We start from the raw sequence: 22,184 nt of genomic DNA, 5'->3' as shown, positions 1-22,184 counted from the left end.
TTGGTGACTATTTGCTGTGTCTTGTTTCTTTGTCCGCTTCTGTTGTCGTCAGCGGCACGGGAAGTGTGGGTGGTGCCATTCCTGGGCAGGCTGCACTTTCTTTTCACGCTGGGCGGCTTTCCTCACGGGTGCACTCCTTGCGCGTGGCACTCCCGCACGCGGGGGACACCCTTGCGTGGCACGGCACTCCTTGCGCGCATCAGCGCTGCGCATGGCCAGCTCCACACGGGTCAAGGAGGCCCGGGGTTTGAACCGCGGACCTCCCATATGGTAGACGGACGCCCTAACCACTGGGCCAAAGTCCGTTTCCCCCTTTTCATTTCTGATTGTATTTATTTGCATCTCCTCCCTGTTTTTCTTTGTTAGTCTAGCTAGGAGTTTGTTAATTTTATTGATCTTCTCAAAGAACCAGCTTTTGGTTTTGTTGATTTTTCATATTGTCGTTTTGTTCTCAATTTCATTTATTTCTGCTCTAATCTTTATTATTTCTTTTCTTCTGCTTGCTTTGGGATTGATTTGCTGTTCTTTTTCTAGTTTCTTTAGTTGTTCAGTTAATCTTTGAGTTTAGCTCTTTTTTTTTTCTTTAAAAAATTTTTTTTTAACTTTTAAATTGTCTTTTTTAAAAAAGATACATACATCACAAAAAACATTACATTAAAAAATATAAGAGGTTCCATATACCCTGCCTCCCACCCTCCCACTCCTCCTACATCAACAACCTCTTTCATCATTGTGGCACATTCATTGCATTTGGTGAATACATTTTGGAGCACTGCTGCCCTGCATGGATTACAGTATAACCACAGGCTATAAATTTCCCTCTCAAGACTCCCTTCACTATATCCCATAAGGTTTTTTTTAAAGATTTATTTTATTTATTTATTTCTCCCCATCCCCTCTTTGTTTGCACTTGTTGTATGCTGTGTCTTTAGGAGGAACCAGGAACTGAACCTGAGACCTCTGATGCAGGAGGGAGGGACCTAATTGCTTGAGGTACCTCCGTTCCCTGCTTTGTTGTGCCTCTCGTTATGTTCTTTCTTCTTGTATCTCTTGTTGCATCATCTTGTGTCTGCTTGCCCTGCCTACCAGTCATGCCAGCTCACTGTTTTCTTTAGGAGGCACTGGGAACCAAATCATAGACCTCCCATGTGGTAGGCAGGAGCTCAGTTGTCTGAGCCACATCTGCTTCCCACCATTTTCTCATTTTCATTTGTCTCAGTATATTTACTGACTTCACTTGCAATTTCTTCTTTGACCCACAGATTATTTAAGAGTATGTTGTTCAGCCTCCACGCATTTGCAAATTTACCCTTTTCCCATCTATTACTGATTTCCAGTTTCATTCCATTATGATCTGAGAAGGTGCTCTTATAATTTCAATTGTTTTATATTTATTGAAAGATGTATTGTGCCCTAACATGTGGTCTATCCTGGAGAAAGATCCATGGGCACTTGAGAAGAATGTATAACCCACTGAGTTGGGGTGCAACGTTTCTGTATATGTCTGTTAGGTTTATCATATTGTTCAAGTTCTCTGTGTCTTTGTTGATCTTCTGTCTAGTTGTTCTAATGGTGTGAGTGGGGTGTTGAAGTCCCCAATGATTATTGTAGAGCTGTCTGTTTTTCCCTTCAGTTTTGCCAGAGTTTGTCTCATATTTTGGGGCAACCTGGTTAACTGCATAGATATTTATGACTATTATTTCATCCTGGCAGATTATCCCTTTTATTAATATATAATGGTCTTCTGTATCTCTTATAATTTTTTTGCATTTAAAGTCTGTTTTATCCAATATTAGTATAGCCACCCCTGCTCTTCTTTTTTGGTTACTATTTGTGTAGAGCATCTTTTTCCAGCCTTTCCTTTGAGACAGTTTGTATCCCTGGGTCTAAGGTGAGTCTCTTGTAGGTGGCATATGGATGGCTTATGTTTTATTTTACACATTCTGTCAGCCTATATACTTTTTAAAATTATTTATTTCTTTAAAGATATTTAGATTACATAAATGTTACATAAAAAATAGAAGCCTATATCTTTTGATTAGTGATTTTAATCCATTCACATTCAATGATATTACTGTAAATACATTATTCACTTCCACCATTTTATTCTTTGATTCTTGTATGTCATATCTTATTTTCATGTCTTTTTACTCTTTTGGTTGTACTTTCTGCTCTCCTTTCTTCTACACTCTCCTCCAAGCCTCTCTCTCTCCTGTCTTTTTCTTTCCGACTCTAAGGTTTCCTTTAATATTTCCTGCATATTTGAAGGACAGTTTTTCTGGATAAAGAATTCTTGGCTGGCAGTTTTTCTCTGTCAGTATCCTAATTATATCATACCACTGTCTTCTTGCCTCCGTGGTTTCTGATGAAAAATCCACGCTAAGTCTTTGTGTGTCCATTGTATGTCATGGTTTACTTCTCCCTTGCTCCTCTGAGATTTTTCTCTTTATCTTTGATATTTGACGTTCGAGTAGTATGTGTCTTTGTGGGAGGAAGGGCGCCCGGCTTGCCACAGTAGCAAACGGTGCGGCAAGAACAACCTTTTATGAAGACGTACAGTTAATCTTGTCAATCAAGACTTATGATTTCTATTATTGTAGATATCTTATTAACATTTAAGCTCATGTATTGATATAATAAACTTAAGTATTAATATAAGCGCTTATTTAATTTTTGGCCATTTGGATAGAGCTCTTTTATAAATTTTTATTAATTTATATTACCATCCGGAGGTATCAAAATATACACTGACATTGAACAAACAGACAAACACAGAACAATCACAACACAGTAACAGAAACATACAGTTTACAATTAACTCATAATTCTTACTTTCTTGGTATAGCTGCTTTTAAGTTCTTATTAAGATTTCCTCTGGAATCCATGTTGCCTGTAACATGCAAGCTTGTGCTCGGAAACATTCCTATCAGTTATCAGCAATCAGCTAAAATAACTTGAGCAGCAGTTAGGCAGACCATTAGCACACATTTTTGGATAATTACTGTAAGACTATAGTGAGACTTGAAGTTCTGGAGATAATTATTGATTTAAAACTGAAAATTTCTTTTTAAACCTTGATAAAATTTTTGTACTAATTTTAATATCTTGGTTAAAGAAGTCCAATTAGAATTAGCATGGAAATAAAACAGAACACCAATGTTGCCACGTTTTTCTCTCATACCAGTGGATTAATTATATCAGCCTTCACTAGCCCAGAGATACATTGTCATGTAGATAGTAGGGAGCTTGAGGAGTTGTGAACAGGGGTGGGCGTTTGCTGGAACAGAGTTGATTGCCTTATAAGCTTGTGTGGATTTTCGGGCTTGTGGCTGGACTTGTTGATAGGCGGGGCCAATTTCAGATAGGTATCAGGGTCCGAGAGATTGGCAGTAGAAAGCCAGGGGTTGAAGGGGACCAGTAGATCCCAGTAAGCCTGGAGTTGCCTGCCCGAAACTTTACATTGGTGGCAGGCTAGTAGGCCAGCAAGTGCTCTGACTTGCGGCGCTTGGCGGGAAGATAGACGCCCGCCCATTTTTCTGCCGGGGGCCGATAACGGGGGTCCTTACCTTGAGAGTGCGGCGAAGGGGTGGGAGCAAGGTCCCACGGGGGTGAGGCAGCGGTCACGTCGGACCGGACTTGAACTGCCACCACGTTGGGGCGCCAGTTGCGGCTGGGGCGGCTTGCACCCCGACGCTGACGGGGGGGTTTGGAGGGGTCAGCTGGCCGCAAAGGCGTCTGAGGCTGCGGCAGACAGCCTCAGAGGGGCTCTCAGGCGTGGAGGACGCGCGGCAAGGGGAGAAAGAATGCCGCGGAGACCAGGTCTGGTACGCAAGTCCAGTTTATTGCGGAAGGGGACATAGCTTTATAGGGTTAGGGACTGCGTGGAGGGATTTGATAGGTGCGGGTACTGCTTCCTGATAGGTGATTGTAAGCAGTTGCTAGGCAGAGGGCTGGCGGAGAGGTTTGGAATAGGGGAGGGGAAAGGGGGAGTGAGAGCTGGCCGGATGTTGGGCTAGGCGGGAGATAAAAAGGGGGAGGGCAGCGCCGGCCAGCCGTTAGCAGCAAAGGCCTAGTCAGGCGTGGTCACCTTATCTAGGCCCAGTGGGCAGAGGCGGTATCACTTCTTGCCGCACCGTTTGCTACTGTGGCAAGCCGGGCGCCCTTCCTCCCACATGTCTTGGAGTAAGTCTATTTGGATTTATTCTGATTGGGGTATGGTGCACTTCTTGGACATGTAAGTTTGTTTCTTTCATGAGAGTTGGAGAATTTTCAGCTATTATTTCCTCAAATGCTCTTTCTGCCCCTTTTCCCTTCTCTTCTCCTTCTGGAACTCCCATGATATAGATGTTATTGTGTTGCATGTTGTCATTCAACTCCCTGAGCCCCTGCTCAATTTCTTCCATTCTTTTCTCTCTTCAATTTCAGCTGTTCTGTCTTCTGTATCACTTATTCTTTCTTCTATCATTTTGTGTCTGCTGTTGTATGCCTCTAATGTGTTGTTTTTTATTAAAGATTTATTTATTTATTTACTTATTTCTCTCTACCCCCCACCACCACCACCAGTTGTCTGTTCTCTGAGTCTATTTGCTGCATCTTCTCTGTCCGCCTTCTGTTGTTCTCAGCGGCACGGGAATCTGTGTTTCTTTTTGTTGCATCATCTTGCTGTGTCAGCTCTCCATGGGTGCAGCGCCATTCCTGGGCAGGCTGCACTTTCTTTCCTGCTGGCCGGCTTTCCTTACGGGGCGCACTCCTTGTGCATGGGGCTCCCCTATGTGGGGACACCCCTGCGTGGCAGGGCACTCCTTGCGCGCATCAGCACTGTGCGTGGGCCAGCTGCACAAGGGATAAGGAGGCCCGGGGTTTGAACCGCGGACCTCCCATGTGGTAGACGGACGCCCTAACCACTGGGCCAAGTCCGCCGCCTCTAATGTGTTTTGATATTACCTATTGTGTCTTTCATTCCCTTTTCTATTCCGAATTTCAAATTCTTCTTTGTGCTCATTCAATTTCTTGCTGATGTCATTTATCTCTTTAGCCATGTTGTCCTTCAACTCATTAATTTGATTTTGGAAATTTGTGTGCATCTCGTTAATTAGTTGTCTCAAATCCTGCATCTCTTCTGGGGCTTTGATATATTTCTTTTCTTGGGCCATGTCTTCCATTTTCTTAGTATAGCTCGTAATTTTTTGCTGATGTCTCAGCATCTGATTAGGATGTAATTTACTCAGATGCTCAATTTCTTTCTCTTTCATGGGGTCTTAGTAGCGGGAAGCTGTATGTTACTGCTGCTCTTTGATTCTTGGTTTGACCTGGATCATTAGGATTGTCCCTGTTAGTTGCTCAAAACGGGCTCTGGACCCAGTTATGGGTTGCAGACCTGCTTCCTAGGGCCTTGGGGAGGGAGGCTATAAAGGCTGGAACAGAAAAATCCTCTCATTTTTAATTTTCTCCAATGCACTTCCTTGGTCTGTAAGCAGAAGGCGCTCTTGACAGCCCTCTCAGTTCAATGCCTGGTTGGAGTTTTGCTGTCAGGATTCCCCTCCTTTGTTCGTCTCTCTTCTGGGCAGGGTCCTGCCTTCACCTGGTGTCCTAAACCCTAGAAGATCTTTTTCCAGGCCATTTCAGCCTGTCCTCTAACTATTTTTCTGGAGGAGAAGAGAGTTCCCTTTCTTTCTAGTCTGCCATCATCCCAGAAATCTCAAAAAGCAGTGAGTGCCTTTTCACATTTTCTTTAAGCTTGTCACATCCTTCTCCCAGTTGGTGGTGTTGGTCTGTGTATTAGTCAGCCAAAGGGGTGCTGATGCAAAATACCAGAAATTGGTTGGTTCTCATAAAGGATGTTTATTTGGGGCAGGAGCTTACAGATACCAGGCCATAAAGCATAAGTTACTTCCCTCACCAAAGTCTACTTGGAGCAAGATGACTGCCGGTGGCTGTGAGGGCTCAGGCTTCCTGGTTCCTACGTTCCTGGGGCTTGCTTTCCTCTGGGTTCAAGGTTCCTTCCTTCCTGGTGCTGGCTTCTCTTTCCTCTGTGTGCTGATTTCCCAGGGCTCCAGCTTAAGTCCTCAGCATCGAACTCCAACATCAAAACTCCAACATTAAAAGCCCCCTCAACTCTGTCCTCTGCCGTGCATTTTATCTTTGAGTCCCCACCACCAAGGGGCAGGGACTCAACGCCCTAATGACATGGCCCAATTAAAGCCCTAATCATAACTCAATCATGCCCAGGTACAGATCAGATCACAAGCATAATCCAGTATTCCTTTTTTGAATTCATCAATTATATCAAACTGCTGCAGTCTGCCAGGTTCTCCCGCCTGGCGCCAGAGCCCCTTAGGTGCCTTCTCTCCTTTGCCTCTTCATGGTCCTGTTCTCTCTCTGGGTAGGTTGAGCTACAAGGGACTCAGGCAGTGGGGCCAGGAAATGTGGAGGTGGGGGAGTGGAGCAACTTCTACCACAGTGGACTGCCTCGTCTAACTTTCCAGAGACCAGACCTCTGCTGTGGCCCACGGAGGATCTCACTCTTGCCCAGGCCTCCCAGTTGCAGCCTCAGAGATAGGGATTCTATAGCAGAGAATAGCTGCAGACAGGGCTGCTAGGGCAGGTTGTGCAAGGTGGGCACTGCACAAAGCTACCTGGTTGAGAGTGGGAGCTGAAATCCAATCTGCACTCTGCCCTCCAAGCTGAACACTGGTGAGGACTGTGATTGCCTGGAGGAAGGAGCACTCTTTACTTTTCACAAAGACGCCATCCCCTCACCCGACGTGTGCCCACTAGACTGTGTCCACCTGGAAGGGGCTAAAATCTCATAATCGACCTCTGGGCATGCTGAGCTGCTGCCTGGCTGTTCACCCCCTCTGAAGAGGAGGCAGATGGGATCTGAAGGAAGAGAGGTCAGGGACATTGGGGCCATCTTCCCACCATTCCCCTATAAATTTAGGGCTCTGTCCCTGCACGTTTCCACTGTCATTTGTTCATTCATTCAATTATTCAACAAATACTTTTGAGGCTGGAGGACATGCCAGGCCTGGCTCTGTTTTGTACCTGAGAGAGAGCAGACCCCTGAGGCTCCTGTCGGCCTCGCTCTGAGCCCCAGCAGGGTCCAGCCTGCCCCCAGTTTCCCCCTTCCTTTCCTCAGCAGACCCCTTCAGCCTCGCCCCCACCCCCAGCCTCACTGCTCTTTCCATCGCTTCCTATTTCTTTGGCTTCTTCTGTTTCCCAACCACCTTTGACTTAGCTTCAAATTCTAGGCCTACCAATTTCTAGCCACACGACACACAATGAATGATTTCATTTCTCTAGGCATCATTTCCATACCTCTAAAGTGGGGGAAATAATCCCCACCTCACAAAGTCCACGCAAGATGGAGCCTGGCCTAAGAAGGAGCCCCATAAGATTTGGTTCTGCCCCGTCCCTCCAAAGATAAAAACAGATACTGCTATTCACAGGAAGTGGATGTGGCTCAAACAACTGGGCTCCCGTCTACCATATAGGAGGTCCAGGGTTCGATGCCCAGAGCCTCCTGGTGAAGGCAAGCTGGCCTGTGTGGCGAGCTGGCCCACGGGGAGTGCTGGCCTGCGTGGAGTATGCTCAGGAGAGCTGGCCCATGCGGAGAGCTGGCACAGCAAGATGACACAACAAAAAGAGACACAGATGAGAAATAATAAGAGATGCAGCAGACCAGGGAGCTGAGATGGTGCAAGAGAATGATCGCCTCTCTCCCACTCAGGAAGGTCCCAGGAGTGGTTCCTGGAGCAGCCTAATGAGAACACAAGCAGACACAGAAGGACAGTGATTGGACACAGAGAGCAGACAATGGGGGGTGGGGCAGGAAAGGGGAGGGAGAAATAAATAAATAAATAAATCTTTGGAAAAAACCACCGCTGTTCAGGACACCTGTCTGTGCTGCTGGCAGGGCTCCCAGCAGCCAGCAGCTGCCTCCTGCTTCCTGGGCACAGGGTTCGTGGCCCTCCCTAAGTCTTCCAGGCCCTTCCCTAAGTCTCCTACCTGAGTCCTGGAACTCTGGGATGTTGGGCAGGGGGTGGAGATGGCCCCAGTCCCTGATCCCATCTCAGGCTGACAAATCACCCAATACCACCCAGTCCCAGGCCCCAGGCTCAGCCCTCTTTTGATTCTCCTGGGAGGATTGTATTTTTAACCACTTTATTATTTATTTTTTTTCAAAAAAAGATTTATTTGCCACCCCCACACACACCTGTTGTCTGTTCTCTGTCCATTCACTGTGCGTTTTTCTGTGTCTCCTGTCTTCTCTTTAGGCGGCACTGGGAACCAATCCTGGGGCCTTCTGGAGTGGGAGAGAGGTGCTCGAGCTCTTGTGCTCCTCAGCTCCCTGGTCCCTGCATCTCTTACTGTCTCTCCTCTGTGTCTCATTTCTTGCATCACCTTGCTATGCCAGCTCTCCACTCGGGTCAGTTCTCTGCTCGGGTCAGCTCACTGCACAGGCCAGCTTGCCCTCACCAGGAGGCCTCTGGAATTGAACCTTGGACCTCCCATATGGTAGGCAGGAGCCTAATCGCTTGAGCCACACCCGCTTCCCTTAACCACTGTGTTGAGATAGAATTAACATACCATACAATTCACCCAATTAAAGTGTACACAACAGTGGGTTTTAGTATACACACAGACTGGTACAAACATCACCACAATTTTGTTTTTGTTTTATTTCTTTTATTTGTCTTACCACAATCAATTTTAGAACATTTTCATTACCTCAGAAAGAAACTTACCCCTTAGTCATCATCCTCCAATTCCCCCGTCACCCCCCGGGCCCTGGCAACCACTGATCCACTTTCTGTCTCTATAGATTTGCCTGTTCAGACATTGCAGATAATGGAACCTTGCAATATGTGGTCCTTTGTGACTAGCTTCCTTCACTTAAAGTGTTCTCCATTCACAGCGTAACATGTATCAGAACTTAATTCCTTTTTACTGCCAAATAATGGAGAGACCACGTTTTATCTGCGCATCAGTTGAGGGCCGTTAGGGCTAGTTTGAGTTTTTGGCTGTCACGAATAACGCTGCTATGAACGTGCCAAGTTTCTCGGTGCACACGTGCTTTAATTTCTCTTGGGTGTCTACCTGGGAGCGGAATTCCTGGGTCTCCTCTGCTTCGCTGAGATGCTGCGAGACTGCCGTCCAGAGCTGCTGCGCCCGTTCCCGTGCCCACAAGCAGCGCCAGCTGAAACGAGGTTCGGGTTCTCCCCGTCCTCACCAACGCTTCTTATCTCCTTTTTTGATTATAGCCCTCCTGGACGGTAGGAAGAGGTAACTCACTGTAGTTTTGATTTGCATTTTCCTATTGACTAATGATGTTTAGCATCTTTTCAGGGCTTATTGGCTCTCTCCATATTCTTTGGAAGGAAACTCCTTTTTGTCTGTGTCCTGCCCAGTCAACCGCCAACAGTAGTGAGGTTGGCATTTTTTTCATGATTCATTCTCATTGATTCCTTTTACTCTGACTTGTCAGTGTCTTTTGCCATTTTTCTTATTTTTTGTAGGGTCTCTTTATATGGCACTAAAATTAGTCCTTTCTTGGTGATAAGTTGCATTTCTACCAGTTTATCATTTGACTTTGCTTATGGCAGGTTTTACCATGTTTAAAAAACTCATTTTAGTCAAATGTGTCAATTTTTTGTATAGCTTATGGGTATCATGTCATACTTAGAGAGGCCTTTCCCACTCCATAAATATATATTTTTAAAATTCTTCCAGGGTCTCCTCTGGTTTTAAAACCCCATCCAGTATATCTTCCTCATCACTGGTGGAACTGCCTGGGATGAGGGCAGAGGGAAGCCTGCAATGACGTGGCCCTGAGCCCTGTCCAGGCTGGGGATTGGAGCTGTGGTCATTCCTCCCAGAACTCCTGTGTCCTGGCCACGGCTCTCCATTGAATGTTCTCCAATCGGACAAAGTTCCTCTTAAAATGTGGCCTGCAGAACCTAACAACCCGGCCTACGCCGTGAGACCAGTGCGCAGATGCCTTGGGGTTTGTCCTTGTGCTCTCCGGCTAAGTTATTGCTGTAGTGATGAGCTGGGCGTGAGGCTCCGGGCCTCTCTATTATTGCTACCTGTCTTAGTTTGCCAGGGCTGGCTGGAACAAATACAAGAATTTATTATCTCAGTTTGCAGGCTAGAAGACCCAAATCGAGGCCTCAGCAGGATCAGGCTTTCTCTGAAATCTGTAGCGTTCTGTCGGTGGCTCGCCGGCAAAGCGTACTCGAGTCCTGCCTCGTCCCACGACCACCTCTCTTCCTGCCTGCCTCCTCTCTCCCTCTGTGTCCACACTTCCTCTGCTTACAAGGACTCCAGCCATATGGGACTAAGGCCCACCCTGGCTCAGTTTGTTCTCACCCTAACCAATGACATCTTCAAAGATGGGTTCACGTCCACAGGACCAGGTTAGGACTTGAGCGGGTCTTTGTGGGAGCCACGGCTCCATCCATAACTCTTCCTGAGCTCTCTACAATGTTCTTAGCAGCTGGGCCAACTCAAGGAAGAAATCACTGAAAGGGGCTGTCACAGGAGGCTTCTTCAAAGACAAACTAGTACCTGCTAGCTGTGGTACCCTGAGCCAGTCACTTAACTTCTCTGACCCTCAGTGTCCTTTTCAGTAAAGTGTAGATAATAATACCTACCTCCCGGGGCCGTTGTGAGAATCGAAAAGGAAAATGTAAGTAAATCATTTAACAGAGGGCCTGACTTAGAGTAAGTGAGCAATAAAGAGAAACATGTTATTTATAAGGTGAGCGATTAGTGGGAGGCCTTGGGGAGAGGAAGGTTTGGATGGAAAAGGGGGAAGCCTTTATAGCTGGAGAACATAGCAGGTCCAACATGTAAATCCCCTCCCCACAATATGGCAGGGACTATGTGGTCAGCTGCTGAGGTCCTGTCCTTGAAATTATTCAAGCTGAGGTAAATGCCCATGTGTGGAAGATACTAGAAAAGAGACACTTAGGTAGACTGTAAAACTGTATTTGAAAGATCTCTTAGAAAACTAGCTCAAACTGACATCAAACAGAAAAGACATTTATTACTTTAGTTACTGAAAAGTTCAAGGGTTTCAGGTATAGCTGGATCCAGGAGCCCAAACGTTATCTTCAGAAATGTGTCACACTGTTTCTCAGCTTTAGTTTCCTGTGTTGGCTACACTCTACCTATTTCGCAAGCCCTGTGTGGGTGAGAAAGGTGTGTTTTTCCAGATAGTTCCAGGATAAGTCCTGGGACTGGATTCTCTGGTCACAGTTTTCAGATAATTACCAGCCCTGAGCATGACTGGAGCCAGGAGGATGGACGGTCTTGAGTGGCCAGGCCTGGGGTCTAGCCCCAAAGCCCCCAGAGCTGAGAGGGGCCTGGTGGACAACTGGGGACTCCGCAGCAGCCTGCTGACTCCTTTTGGCTGGAACATTCCATTGTCCTGAGCGTGCAGGACCCCAATCCCCGGGTCTAGGAAGCCATTTGAGGGTCCCCAGGATTCTGGGAGCTGCTCGGCTCTGCCTGACGCCTGTGCCCCACGCCCCGCCAGGCCCGGGGGACGCTCCAGAACCGCGTGCTGCTGTGGAAGGAGCAGTCGGAGGCCAGCCGCGGCTCGGCCCGCGCCCACTCCCCGGGCCTCCTGGGCCCCTCGCTGGGGCCGCCCTACCCCTCGGGCCGCCTGACGCCCACCCGCCTGGACATGGTGAGGCCCTGGGCGCCCCCGCCGCCGTTCGCGCCCCCGCCGCCCCCCGCATTCCCCGCGGGGCCCTGGGGCCTGAGGGCCCCCGCCTGGAGCCTCCTGCCGCCCAGGGCCTCGTTCTACAGAGCACCCCTCAGGCCACCCTCCCGGCCCGGCGCGGCCTCGGCGCCCCCGTGGTGGCCGGAGAACCCCTACGCCGACGCCTGGGACTGGGGGTGGGGGCTGGGCTAGGGCGCGGCGGCCCCCGCCCCCCACCCTCCCCTGCCCGTCTCGCCTCGCAGCCCCCAAGGCCTCTGGGAGAGTTCAGCTCCCCACGCAGCCTGCACGGCCCGGGCTCCTACGGCCCCGAGCCCGCCGAGGCGCGGTCCGCGGCCCAGCTCGAGCCTGACCGCCAGTCCCTGCCCAGGACACCATCTGCCTGTGAGTGCCCCCGGGCCCGGGGGCGGAGGGAGGCGCCCCGCGGGCCCGGCCAGGGACCTGGGGTGGTGCTGCAGCGGCGGAGGGAGGCAGACCCCGGGGAGACGTGCCCACCCACGTGGGGCGGCAGCACAGGGGGCGAGGGCAGACCCCGGGGAGACGTGCCCACCCACGTGCCGCCGCAGCACAGGGGGCGAGGGCAGACCCCGGGGAGACGTGCCCACCCACATGGCGCCGCAGCACAGGGGGCGAGGGCAGACCCCGGGGAGACGTGCCCACCCACTTGCCGCAGCAGCACAGGAGGCGAGGGCAGACCCCGGGGAGACGTGCCCACCCACATGGCGCCGCAGCACAGGGGGCGAGGGCAGACCCCGGGGAGACGTGCCCACCCACTTGCCGCAGCAGCACAGGGGGCGAGGGCAGACCCCGGGGAGACGTGCCCACCCACGTGGGGCGGCAGCACAGGGGGCGAGGGCAGACCCCGGGGAGACGTGCCCACCCACGTGCCGCCGCAGCACAGGGGGCGAGGGCAGACCCCGGGGAGACGTGCCCACCCACATGGCGCCGCAGCACAGGGGGCGAGGGCAGACCCCGGGGAGACGTGCCCACCCACATGGCGCCGCAGCACAGGGGGCGAGGGCAGACCCCGGGGAGACGTGCCCACCCACTTGCCGCAGCAGCACAGGGGGCGAGGGCAGACCCCGGGGAGACGTGCCCACCCACGTGCCGCCGCAGCACAGGGGGCGAGGGCAGACCCCAGGGAGGCCTGCCCACCCATGTGCCGCTGCACTCCCCGCCCCCCACCGGCAGCCTCGCTCTACACCAGCAGCACCCAGCGCTCGCGCGCCAACTCCTCCAGCGAGTACCCGGGCGGCGGGGGCGGCGGCTCCAGGAAAGTGCGCGCCCTGGTCTCGCACTCAGAGGGCGCCAACCACACGCTGCTGCGCTTCTCGGCCGGAGACGTCGTCGAGGTGCTAGTGCCCGAGGCCCAGAATGGCTGGCTCTACGGCAGGCTGGAGGGCTCGTCCGCGTGAGTGGGAGCCTCGGGGAGCAAGGTGGGGTGGGAGGAGTTCCCCGAGGCTCCCCTGGCCTCCCGCTGGGGCCTCAGGTAACTGTCCTTGCCCCAGCCTGTTTCCTCATCCCTCCTAGTGGCTCTGGAAGAGTCAATCAGGATAGGGTGGCCAGTGGAGGATGGCGGTGCTCAGTGCAGGATCCTGTGCCTCGATCACCTCCTGTGCGCCTGGCACTGTGAGGGAGGGGCGGCTCTGCCCCCAGGGCTTGAGAGGGCCAGCCTGAGGAATGGGGACATGATTGGGGAAGGGGGGTGGGGGGAGCTCCTGGGGACCTCACAGGCTAAAATGTGCCCAGCTCCTTGCAGTCACGCTCACTGGAAATCCCTAAAGAACTGAACCGGGGCTGGAGGGGAAATAGGGAAGTATGTGGCACGTCTGGAGGAGAGCAGGGCTCGGCAGCCAGAAAAAGGCAGCAAGCCGGAATCGCCCTTTCTGCAGGAGAAAAAGGGAAGGTAGGAGCCTGCTGGGTCAGAGCAGTGAACGGGAGCAGGTGGTGCTCACTCCTGCTCGTGCCCTGGGAGGCAAGGAGTGAGTGGGGGAGATGTCAGGGGCACGAATGCATGAAAGCAGTGTTGGAGGAACCGGCGGCTGCACGAGCAGGCCCTTGGCTGGACCTGTGGTCATGTAGCTTAGTGGATGGTGGGTGGGGGGTGGGGGGTGCTTGTGCATGTAGGGGGAGGCGTGAGAGTGGGGTGCGGGCATAGGTGAACGGGGAAGTATGCAAGTGGGCCGATGGGTGGGTGGGTAGGAGGACGGATGGATTAGTGGATCCAGGGTGGATGGGTGTTCCAGGGGCTGGCTGCCCGCATGGATGATGGATGGGTGAGTGGGTGGGTGCTGCGTGGTGGGTTCCCAGTTAGGTGCACAGGTGTGTGGATAGATGGGTGAGTGGGCAGGTGACCACAGGGATCGTGAGTGGAAGGGTGGGCGGGTAGAGATGACTGAGAACTTAATGGAGGAAGCACCCACCTCAGGGGCGCCCGCTTTGCAGAGGGCAGCATGGCGCCGCCCAGAAGTCCCGGTGGCAGGGGTAGAGCAAGCTTCCTGGGGATCTGATTAAATGATGCCAAGCAGTAGCATCAGTAGGAACTTGATGGTGAAAACGGAAGTGAAACGGGCTGAAACGGTTTGATCCTGTCAGTTGAGTTGAAGTAGCTTCCGTTACCTTTAGGTGAGGATGTCGTCGATGGGGCTGTTGGGAGAACGTTTTCCCAGGTGCTCTGCAAGAACCTGATAGGTTTGTGGCATCTGAAAAGTTTAAGGAATATTGGTTGTGGTGCCTGTCCGTCCCCAAACCCGGCCACTCCAAAGGTGCAGTAATGAGCCTCCCATCCCCACAAAGACTCCAGGAGCAGAAGCAGGCTGTGGGCAGTGGTGAATGGGGGCGCCCAGAGCCAGAGGGCCGGGGTCGAGGGAAGCAGCTGGCTGCCGTGGGAAGAGCACTGGACTCGGCGCCAGGAACCGCCTCCGGGCTGCCCCCAGCCTCAGCTCACTGCCTTGAGGTCATCTGTTGGAGCTTCTGTCTCCGCACCGGTCTGGGAGCTTCTGGGGCTCAGGGCCTGTGACCTGCTCACTGTGTGCCTGGCAGGGAGGCAGTGCGTTCCGGTCACTACCTGTCATTCTCGGGCCTCCTCTTCCTCCTTCCCACGGTGCCAACCTGAGGTTGGACAGGTGGGTGAGGGCCAGACTGCAAGGCCTTGAACGCCGGGGCAGATTCAGTGAATCCGCGTCCACCAAGCCCTCCGGGCAAGGCCTGGCGCCAGCAGCGTGGCACTTGGCGGCCCCCGGCAGAGCCGTCGTGGAGCGTTGTTCCGGGCGCTGCTAAGGACCCTCTGCTTGCACCCTGCAGGAGCGGCTGGTTCCCCGAGGCCTATGTGAAGCCTCTGGAGGAGGTGCCCTTGAACCCTGTGACCTCCATGACCCCTATGACCCCTAAGAATGAGCTACCTTCCAGGTACTTGGTGGCCAGGGGTGGGCCAGGGGCAGGGTGGGCTTCGGTGGTGGCCGTCCTGTGTGAACCCGCCCCCTTTGGCCCCTGGAGAACCCATTCATTTGGGAAGGTCATTGTGTCCATCCCTCTGCCTCCTCGAGGACTACCCCCAAGCCAGCAGGTGCAGGGGAGGAGGCTGCTGGGGGTCTTGACCCCTCTCTCCTCCCCTCCTTTCTCGGGGCTCAGGTCCTACCCACTCCGCGGGAGCCACAGCCTCGACGACCTCCTGGACCGGCCCGGCAGCAACACGGCCCCTTCAGAGTACTGGGACGGCCAGTCCCGCTCGCGCACGCCGAGCCGGGTCCCGAGCCGCGCCCCCAGCCCCGCCCCCACACCCTTGCCCGGCAGCCGCCGGAGCAGCATGGGCAGCATGGGGGTGGCCAGTGACGTCAAGGTGAGCCACCCCAGCCTGTCCCCATCCCCGGGGTTGTCCAGCGGGCAGGGGGGCAAGAGGCTGGCTGCCGGGCGGCCCCTGGCCTCTGTGCCAGGACCGGTGGCATGGGCTCCAAGTCTGAGGCGGGGCAGGGGGCAGCGTTGGTCTCAGGCACTGGGCCCAGATCACTGGAAAAGGCCTTCCCTCCCTGGGGTGGGACAGGCCGGGTGCCTCCCCTGAGGTCACCCCAGTCCTCTTCTTGGGAGTGGTTAGCCTGAAACGGGGGGCCTTGGTCCAGAGGCTTCTCCCATCTGCAACCCACAGAACTCAGGGCTGCAGAGTCCCAGGGCCTGTAGTGTAGCCCTGCGGGGGTGCTTGGGTCCCGGCCTCTGCCCTCCCAGAAAGGGGAGAGCGATGGGGGACAGGGGCTGGTTGCCCCTCTCCCACCAAACCCGGTCCCTCCTCTCCCCCCACTGCAGAAACTCATGGCCTGGGAGCAGCAGCCCCCAGAGCTCTTCCCTCGGTGAGTCCCTGCGCGGGGCCAGGGTGGGTGGGCTCAGGAGGGCTTGGCGGGGAGGCGGGGGAGAGAGATGGCTCGGGTGCCCACCAGCCCTCCCTGGGCACACAGCCCGGTGGGAACCCCTCTCATCCCAGCCTCCCCCACCCCACCAGGGGCACGAATCCCTTTGCCACCGTGAAGCTGCGTCCCACCATCACCAACGACCGCTCGGCGCCCCTCATCCGCTGAGGCGCCTCCCTCCGTCCGGGGTCTGAGGCTGAACCTCCTCCAGCGCCGGCTTAGGGGCCGCCCCAGAGCTGGCGGCAGCAGCAGCAGCAGCAGGTCCACAAAGCTGGCCCTGGTGGGGAGCTGCCAGACGGGGCCGGCCTGGGCCTTCACAGTCGAGCAGGCGGAGTTGGGGGGCAGAACAACTTCTTGCCTTCCAGGGGCCCCAGACTCTCCCTGGGGGGCCTCCCTCTTGCCCCTCAACCTCTCGCCCCCTTCCCTGCCCACGTGGGGAGGAGCCCCTTGCCCCCGCGCCCACGTCCATTTAACTTTTGTAAATGGTGAGAAATAAAGGAAGTGGACCTGGCAGCAGGAATGTGGTGCTGATTTGGGGGTGGCGTTGGTTTTGGAGGCCCCCGCTGGTGAACGGAGTCCAGGAGGCCTTGGACGTCCCTGGCCGTTCCTGGGGGGCCTGACCCCTCGCAGCCTTTCCCTTCCTTCCCTTTGCCCTAAAGTCCTCCCCCCACCAGGCCCGGGTCCCCCAGCGATGCCCTCAGAAGCTGGACACAAGTACGCTTAGTAGGGCCTCGTTAGCCTTGTCCAGGGGCAAGACTGAAGGGCCCCTTCTGGAATGTGGCCTGGGGTGGAGGTGGGCAAGGAGTGCAAGAGATTAGGCCTGGGGGTCCCTCCACGCTGGGCCAGGGGTCCCAACACCCAGCTGGGACCCCGGCTGGACTCTGCGTGTCCTCCACTGGAGGCCGCAGAGGTGGGCTGGGCCTCCTCGCTCTCCCTGGACGGGGAGTGGGACCGGGACCGGCCATGGGGGCCCAGCCTGGCTGTGCCACAGTCAGCTGCCTTGTCCCTTCTCACCTCCTGGACAAAGCCTCCCAGCAGGGGTGGGGCTGGGAGAACATGCTAAGCCCCAGACTTGCGGTGACCCGGAGGCTGGTGGGACGCCGGGGAGTGAAGTGCGCGAGCTGAGCCCCGTCAGGATAAGAGCTGGGGGTAGGGGGTCCCTGCCAGTCGCAGATGTGAGGCTCAGCACCCACACCCTCCAGACAGGCACAGGTGAGGGGGGCCCCCAAGTTCAAGGGCTGATGGGAGGACGGCCAAAAGCAGAGGCTGGACTGGGGACAGCGCGGGGAGCACAGAGTCCCAGGCACTCACGGGGCCCCTGCATTGGGACCCCGGTGCTGAGGGAGGGGAGGAGGCTGGCCAGGAAGCCCCCACGGTGCCCCAGCTCCGGCTGGGTCGGATGCCCCTGGGAGCCTCTAGGAGCCAGAGCCTGCAGAGCCCTTCTCCGCCTGGGAAGCGGGGGCCACCAGGGGCTTGGGCAGGCCTCTCTCGGCGCCCCCCCAAAGGTCTCCTCTGGAGATTCCCACTGGCCAGCCCAGCCCAGGCCTGGGGGTGACCAGTCACCCACTTTACGGGTGGGAAACTAGCACCAGGGAGTGGGCTTGCCCAAGCCACAGAGCAAAGCCAGGGGCCGAGTGGGATGAGCTGCTTCTGAGACAAGACTCGTGCTTTCATGTTAGATGATTTCTTGCTAACGTTCTAGTAATGATAGTCATCCCTGATCACAGAAAAATTAGGAACATATCCCAAGGCCAAGGAAGGACATAAACTGCACCCAGACAGGCCCATTTTGCAGGCTGGCGCCTGTGCCTCTGTTCCGTGTGTCCAGAGATTGCCGCTCCCCCAGCACACGTCTGGGGGCTCACCCCGCACCCCCCTCCTGCTGTCGCTAGGGCCTGATGGGGAAGAAGAGCCGCCCAAGGGGGCCTTTCTGAAGTCACGTCCCAGGTGGGAACCACCCACCGCTATCCCCCCTCCTCAGTCCCCCTGTTCCGGGTGCTCCTTGGCGGGGGTGACTGGGTGCAGCTTCTCCTTCAGGTTCTCCTGGCTCCAGACCCTGGTGGGTAGCCCTGTGCCTCCGTCTCCCCATCCTGGGCCTCTGCGGTTCCTTCGGCACCTCACGCCCCACCCTCCTCCCAGCAGAGGCAGCAGCGATGGGTGGTCGGCCCCAGCGGGCTGCGGGACCCTGGGCGCAGCTGGCTCTGTGCGGTGCTGGGCGCCTGCTTCGTGGTCACTGGTTCCGCCTCCAGCTTGCCAGGGCCATGAGCAACTTCTTCCCTGCTCAGGTGCCATGTCGGCGCCGGCTGGAGACGGCCTGGCATCCTCCACCTGGCGCCTCCACCTGGCACCCTCCACCTGGCTCCTCCACCTGCCGTCCTCCACCTGGCGCCTCCACCTGCCATCCTCCACCTGGAGCCTCCACCTGGCGCCTCCACCTGCCGTCCTCCACCTGGTGCCTCCACCTGGCGCCTCCACCTGCTGTCCTCCACCTGGTGCCTCCACCTGGTGCCTCCACCTGCCGTCCTCCACCTGGTGCCTCCTCCACTTGGCGCCTCCACCTGGTGCCTCTACCTGGCACCTCCACCTGCCATCCTCCGCCTGGCGCCTCCACCTGGTGCCTCCACCTGGTGCCTCCACCTGGCGCCTCCACCTGCCATCCTCCACTTGGCGCCTCCACCTGCTGTCCTCCACCTGGCGCCGCCTCCACCTGGCGCCTCCACCTGCCGTCCTCCACCTGGTGCCTCCACCTGGTGCCTCCACCTGGCGCCTCCACCTGCTGTCCTCCACTTGGCGCCTCCACCTGCTGTCCTCCACCTGGCGCTGCCTCCACCTGGCGCCTCCACCTGCCGTCCTCCACCTGGCGCCTCCACCTGGTGCCTCCACCTGGCGCCTCCACCTGCCGTCCTCCACCTGGCGCCTCCACCTGCTGTCCTCCACCTGGTGCCTCCACCTGCCATTCTCCACTTGGCACCTCCACCTGCCGTCCTCCACCTGGCGCCCTCCACCTGGCGCCTCCACCTGCCGTCCTCCACCTGGCACCTCTACCTGGCGCCCTCCACCTGGCGCCTCCACCTGCCGTCCTCCACCTGGTGACCTCCACCTGGTGCCCTCCATCTGGCGCTGCCTCCACCTGGCGCCTCCACCTGGCGCCCTCCACCTGGCATCCTCCACCTGGCGCCTCCACCTGGTGCCTCCACCTGGCGCCTCCACCTGGCAACTCCACCTGGTGCCTCCACCTGGCATCCTCCACCTGGCGCCTCCACCTGGTGCCTCCACCTGGCATCCTCCACCTGGCGCCTCCACCTGGCGCCTCCACCTGGCGGCCTCCACCTGGCGGCCTCCACCATGCCGGCCTCCACCATGCCGGCCAAGCTCTATGGCTCCAGCCAGCGGCCCCTCCCAGGCCCCTTCCCACGGCCCGCACTGGGGCCCAGGGTCAGGCACCAGGAGGCACCGACCTCCAGGCACTGCCCCCGCCCCCATCAGGGAAAGGCCCGCCTTCCTGCAGAAATCCTGGCACCAGGAGGGAGGGCATTAGAGGCACGGCACCAGAGGGGGGGCCAGTGGCTTGGCCAGCAGGCAGCACCTCTCCATTCCTGCCCCACAGACCCACCCTCTGGCTTCACAGGTGGGGAAACAGTTAAAGAAGCACCCCCGCCCCCACGTTGCAGCCACCTGGGGGGTGGAGGGAGATGGGGGCATTCTCAGCCTGCCCCCCCCTTCCGTTTGGGGCTCTGGGTTCGCAGAAGGGGGATGGCTGGGGGCCTCTGGAACAGGACACATCCCTCCCCTGTGCGACACAGGCCACTGTCTCCTTGGTCTGTCCAGGCAAGCTGTGTGACCTTGGGCAACCACTGTCCTCCAGGTCCCTGAACAGGGCGTGATCTTCAAGGTCACCATCCAGGAATGGGGGGTGCAAAGCCTGCAGCACAGGGCCCACAGGAGAGGAGTTTGGTCCGGCCTGGGTGGTGGCCCTGCCCTGATGGCCCCACGTGCACTGTCCCGTCACCCGCTTTGTCTGCTGCCCTGTGATGCCGGTGGGTGGGCTGCTGGCATGTTCCTGGGCTCCTTAGCCACGTGCCTCCTGGGGCTGTACCTGATGACGGGTGCTCAGAGGTGAGGGCGCCCGCCCCTCCCCTCCCCTGCCCAGTAGTCTTGGTGCGAGACTTTCTGTCCTCCGTTTCCCCAAGAGGGACTGTCCCTGAAGTTCCTCGGCTCAGTTTTTTGGAGTTCTGCCCGCCCCATCCGGGGCTCGCCCTTGGCTCCTGCTGAGGGCCTGGGAGGGGACCCTCGAAGAGCCTGGCACAGCCTCTCGGCCCGCAGGCCCGGGCCTGGCCCTCAGCTTGCGGCGTGGCTCATCACGCTGGGGTACTGTACTTGGAGCGGCGCCGGGCAGCGCCGTGTTCCCGTCGGCGTTGTCGCCGCGCAGCCAGGGGCTGCTCGGGAGCTTGGGCAGGCGCAGGCGGCCTCCCGCAGCACGGCCGCGCGTGTGGCGTCTTCATGCGGCCGCGCGGGGACACCGCGGGGGGCGCTCCTGGGGCGGCGGCGAGGGGCGCCCCCTGGCGGCGGGACCCGGCGGTGCGTGCCGCCCGCGCCTTGGCAGTGTGCGCGTCACCGAGCTCCTGGTGGCGCTCCGGCCCTTCGTGCCCGCCACCCTACTGGCGAACTACGCCAAGGGCGCGGGCGCGCCCGCCGCCGCCTTCCTGCCGTCCACCGTGGGCTTGGTGGACATGGTGGCGCGGCCGGCGTGCGGCGCCGCGGGGGCTGGCGTCACCTACCCCTCGATCTGACCCCGCTGGCCAACGAGCTCACGGACCTGGGCAGCGCGCGCTCCCACGGCGCCCTGGCCTCTCCTACGGCACGGCGGGCGCCGCCCTTCCCGGCGCTCTCGGCGGCCGTGGGCGCGCTGGTGCTGCCCCGAGGCCGCCCTTCCCGGTGGCGGCGCTCCCCGGTGGCGGCGCTCCCCGGTGGCCCTCTGCTGGTGCGCCTGGGGGGGTGCATGGCCCAGGGCCTCACGTCCAGGGCAAGTGCCTACCCCCACGCCAGACGGCGGGAAAAGGACCCACCATCGAGAGGTGAACCCCCCACCCCCATGGCCTGTTAGCTCAGTCCCCACGCCAGGTAGAGGACAAAAGGCAGGAAAGGTGCCCAGAAGAAACCAGTTCTGATAGCTGGCCCTCCATCTCTCACCAGTTCTCACAGAGGCCTTGTGAAGTCAGATGCTTATTCTTTTTGCAGATGGGGAAACTGAGGCACAGAGGCTTCACACAAATGGCGGTCCCAGAATTATCCCCGAGGACTGCCTAATGCTAAACGCCCTCGCTTTTAAAACACTGCGTCTGGATGCTTACTCTCCCCAGCAGGGAAGGGGACCAGGGATAGGGACAGTGTCTTCGGGGACTCAGCCCTAGGCCAAGAGCAGAGTGGGGCTGTCAGCGGGTGGGGAGAACAAGGAGTCGTCACCTCCCTCAGGCACTGGGAACAGGAAGTCCCATGATCAGGGTCAGGGAGAGCCTCCTGCTGGGGCTGGCATGAGGAGAGCCTCCAGGGCCCGAGGGGCGGCAAGCTGAGCAGGGACAGGACGTTCGGGATGGTGTTCTGTATAGGTGAGGCAGGAGCTAAGATTGGAAAGGGGTGGGGTGGAGAGAGGGCCGAGGTCAGGTTTCGTGATGGAGCAGCGGGAGGTGGGAGCTGCCGTTGCTGGGACCCAGGCCACACTGTCCCCTGCGATGGGGTGAGCTGCTCAGCCTTTCTCCAGGCTGCAAGTTCAGGTGGGGTGGATCTAAAGGGCAGGGAAGAAGGTGTGCGGGGCGAGAAGGTGGAGAAACCAGGGCGATTTATTGTGCCGAGGACACCACGGGGCTGAGTATGGGAAGGTCAGGGACAGGGCTGGCTGGCTGGGCGGGGACCAGGACGGCAGGTGTGGGGGTATGGGGGGAGCTGGCTCAGAGATTCCAGCCCCCAGGCTACAGAGATGTCAACCAAGGGGACACAGTCTGGGTTGGGCAGACACCAGAATGCTCCAGAGGGAGGGTATTTGCAATGAAGATTTTTTCTGA

The 22,184-nt window shown here is 56.8% G+C and overlaps 1 protein-coding gene across 1 annotated transcript in view; it reads left to right on the top strand.

Annotated features, from left to right (window-relative positions):
• The window catches only part of BAIAP2L2 (BAR/IMD domain containing adaptor protein 2 like 2), a 36,139-nt gene extending 19,498 nt beyond the window's left edge, over positions 1 to 16,641 (top strand). Inside the window, exons 8-14 of the mRNA XM_058308801.2 lie at positions 11,543 to 11,695; positions 11,974 to 12,112; positions 12,920 to 13,139; positions 15,032 to 15,136; positions 15,359 to 15,566; positions 16,025 to 16,068; positions 16,218 to 16,641. Of these exons, the coding sequence (XP_058164784.1) occupies positions 11,543 to 11,695; positions 11,974 to 12,112; positions 12,920 to 13,139; positions 15,032 to 15,136; positions 15,359 to 15,566; positions 16,025 to 16,068; positions 16,218 to 16,293 (945 nt within the window). The 3' untranslated portion in view covers positions 16,294 to 16,641. The remainder of the gene's footprint in view (positions 1 to 11,542; positions 11,696 to 11,973; positions 12,113 to 12,919; positions 13,140 to 15,031; positions 15,137 to 15,358; positions 15,567 to 16,024; positions 16,069 to 16,217) is intronic.
• Positions 16,642 to 22,184: the final 5,543 nt, after the last annotated feature.

The sequence above is a fragment of the Dasypus novemcinctus genome, chromosome 12 (genome assembly GCF_030445035.2).
Source record: "Dasypus novemcinctus isolate mDasNov1 chromosome 12, mDasNov1.1.hap2, whole genome shotgun sequence".
NCBI classification, from domain to species: Eukaryota; Metazoa; Chordata; class Mammalia; order Cingulata; family Dasypodidae; genus Dasypus; species Dasypus novemcinctus.
This window is presented reverse-complemented; position numbering and strand designations above follow the sequence as displayed.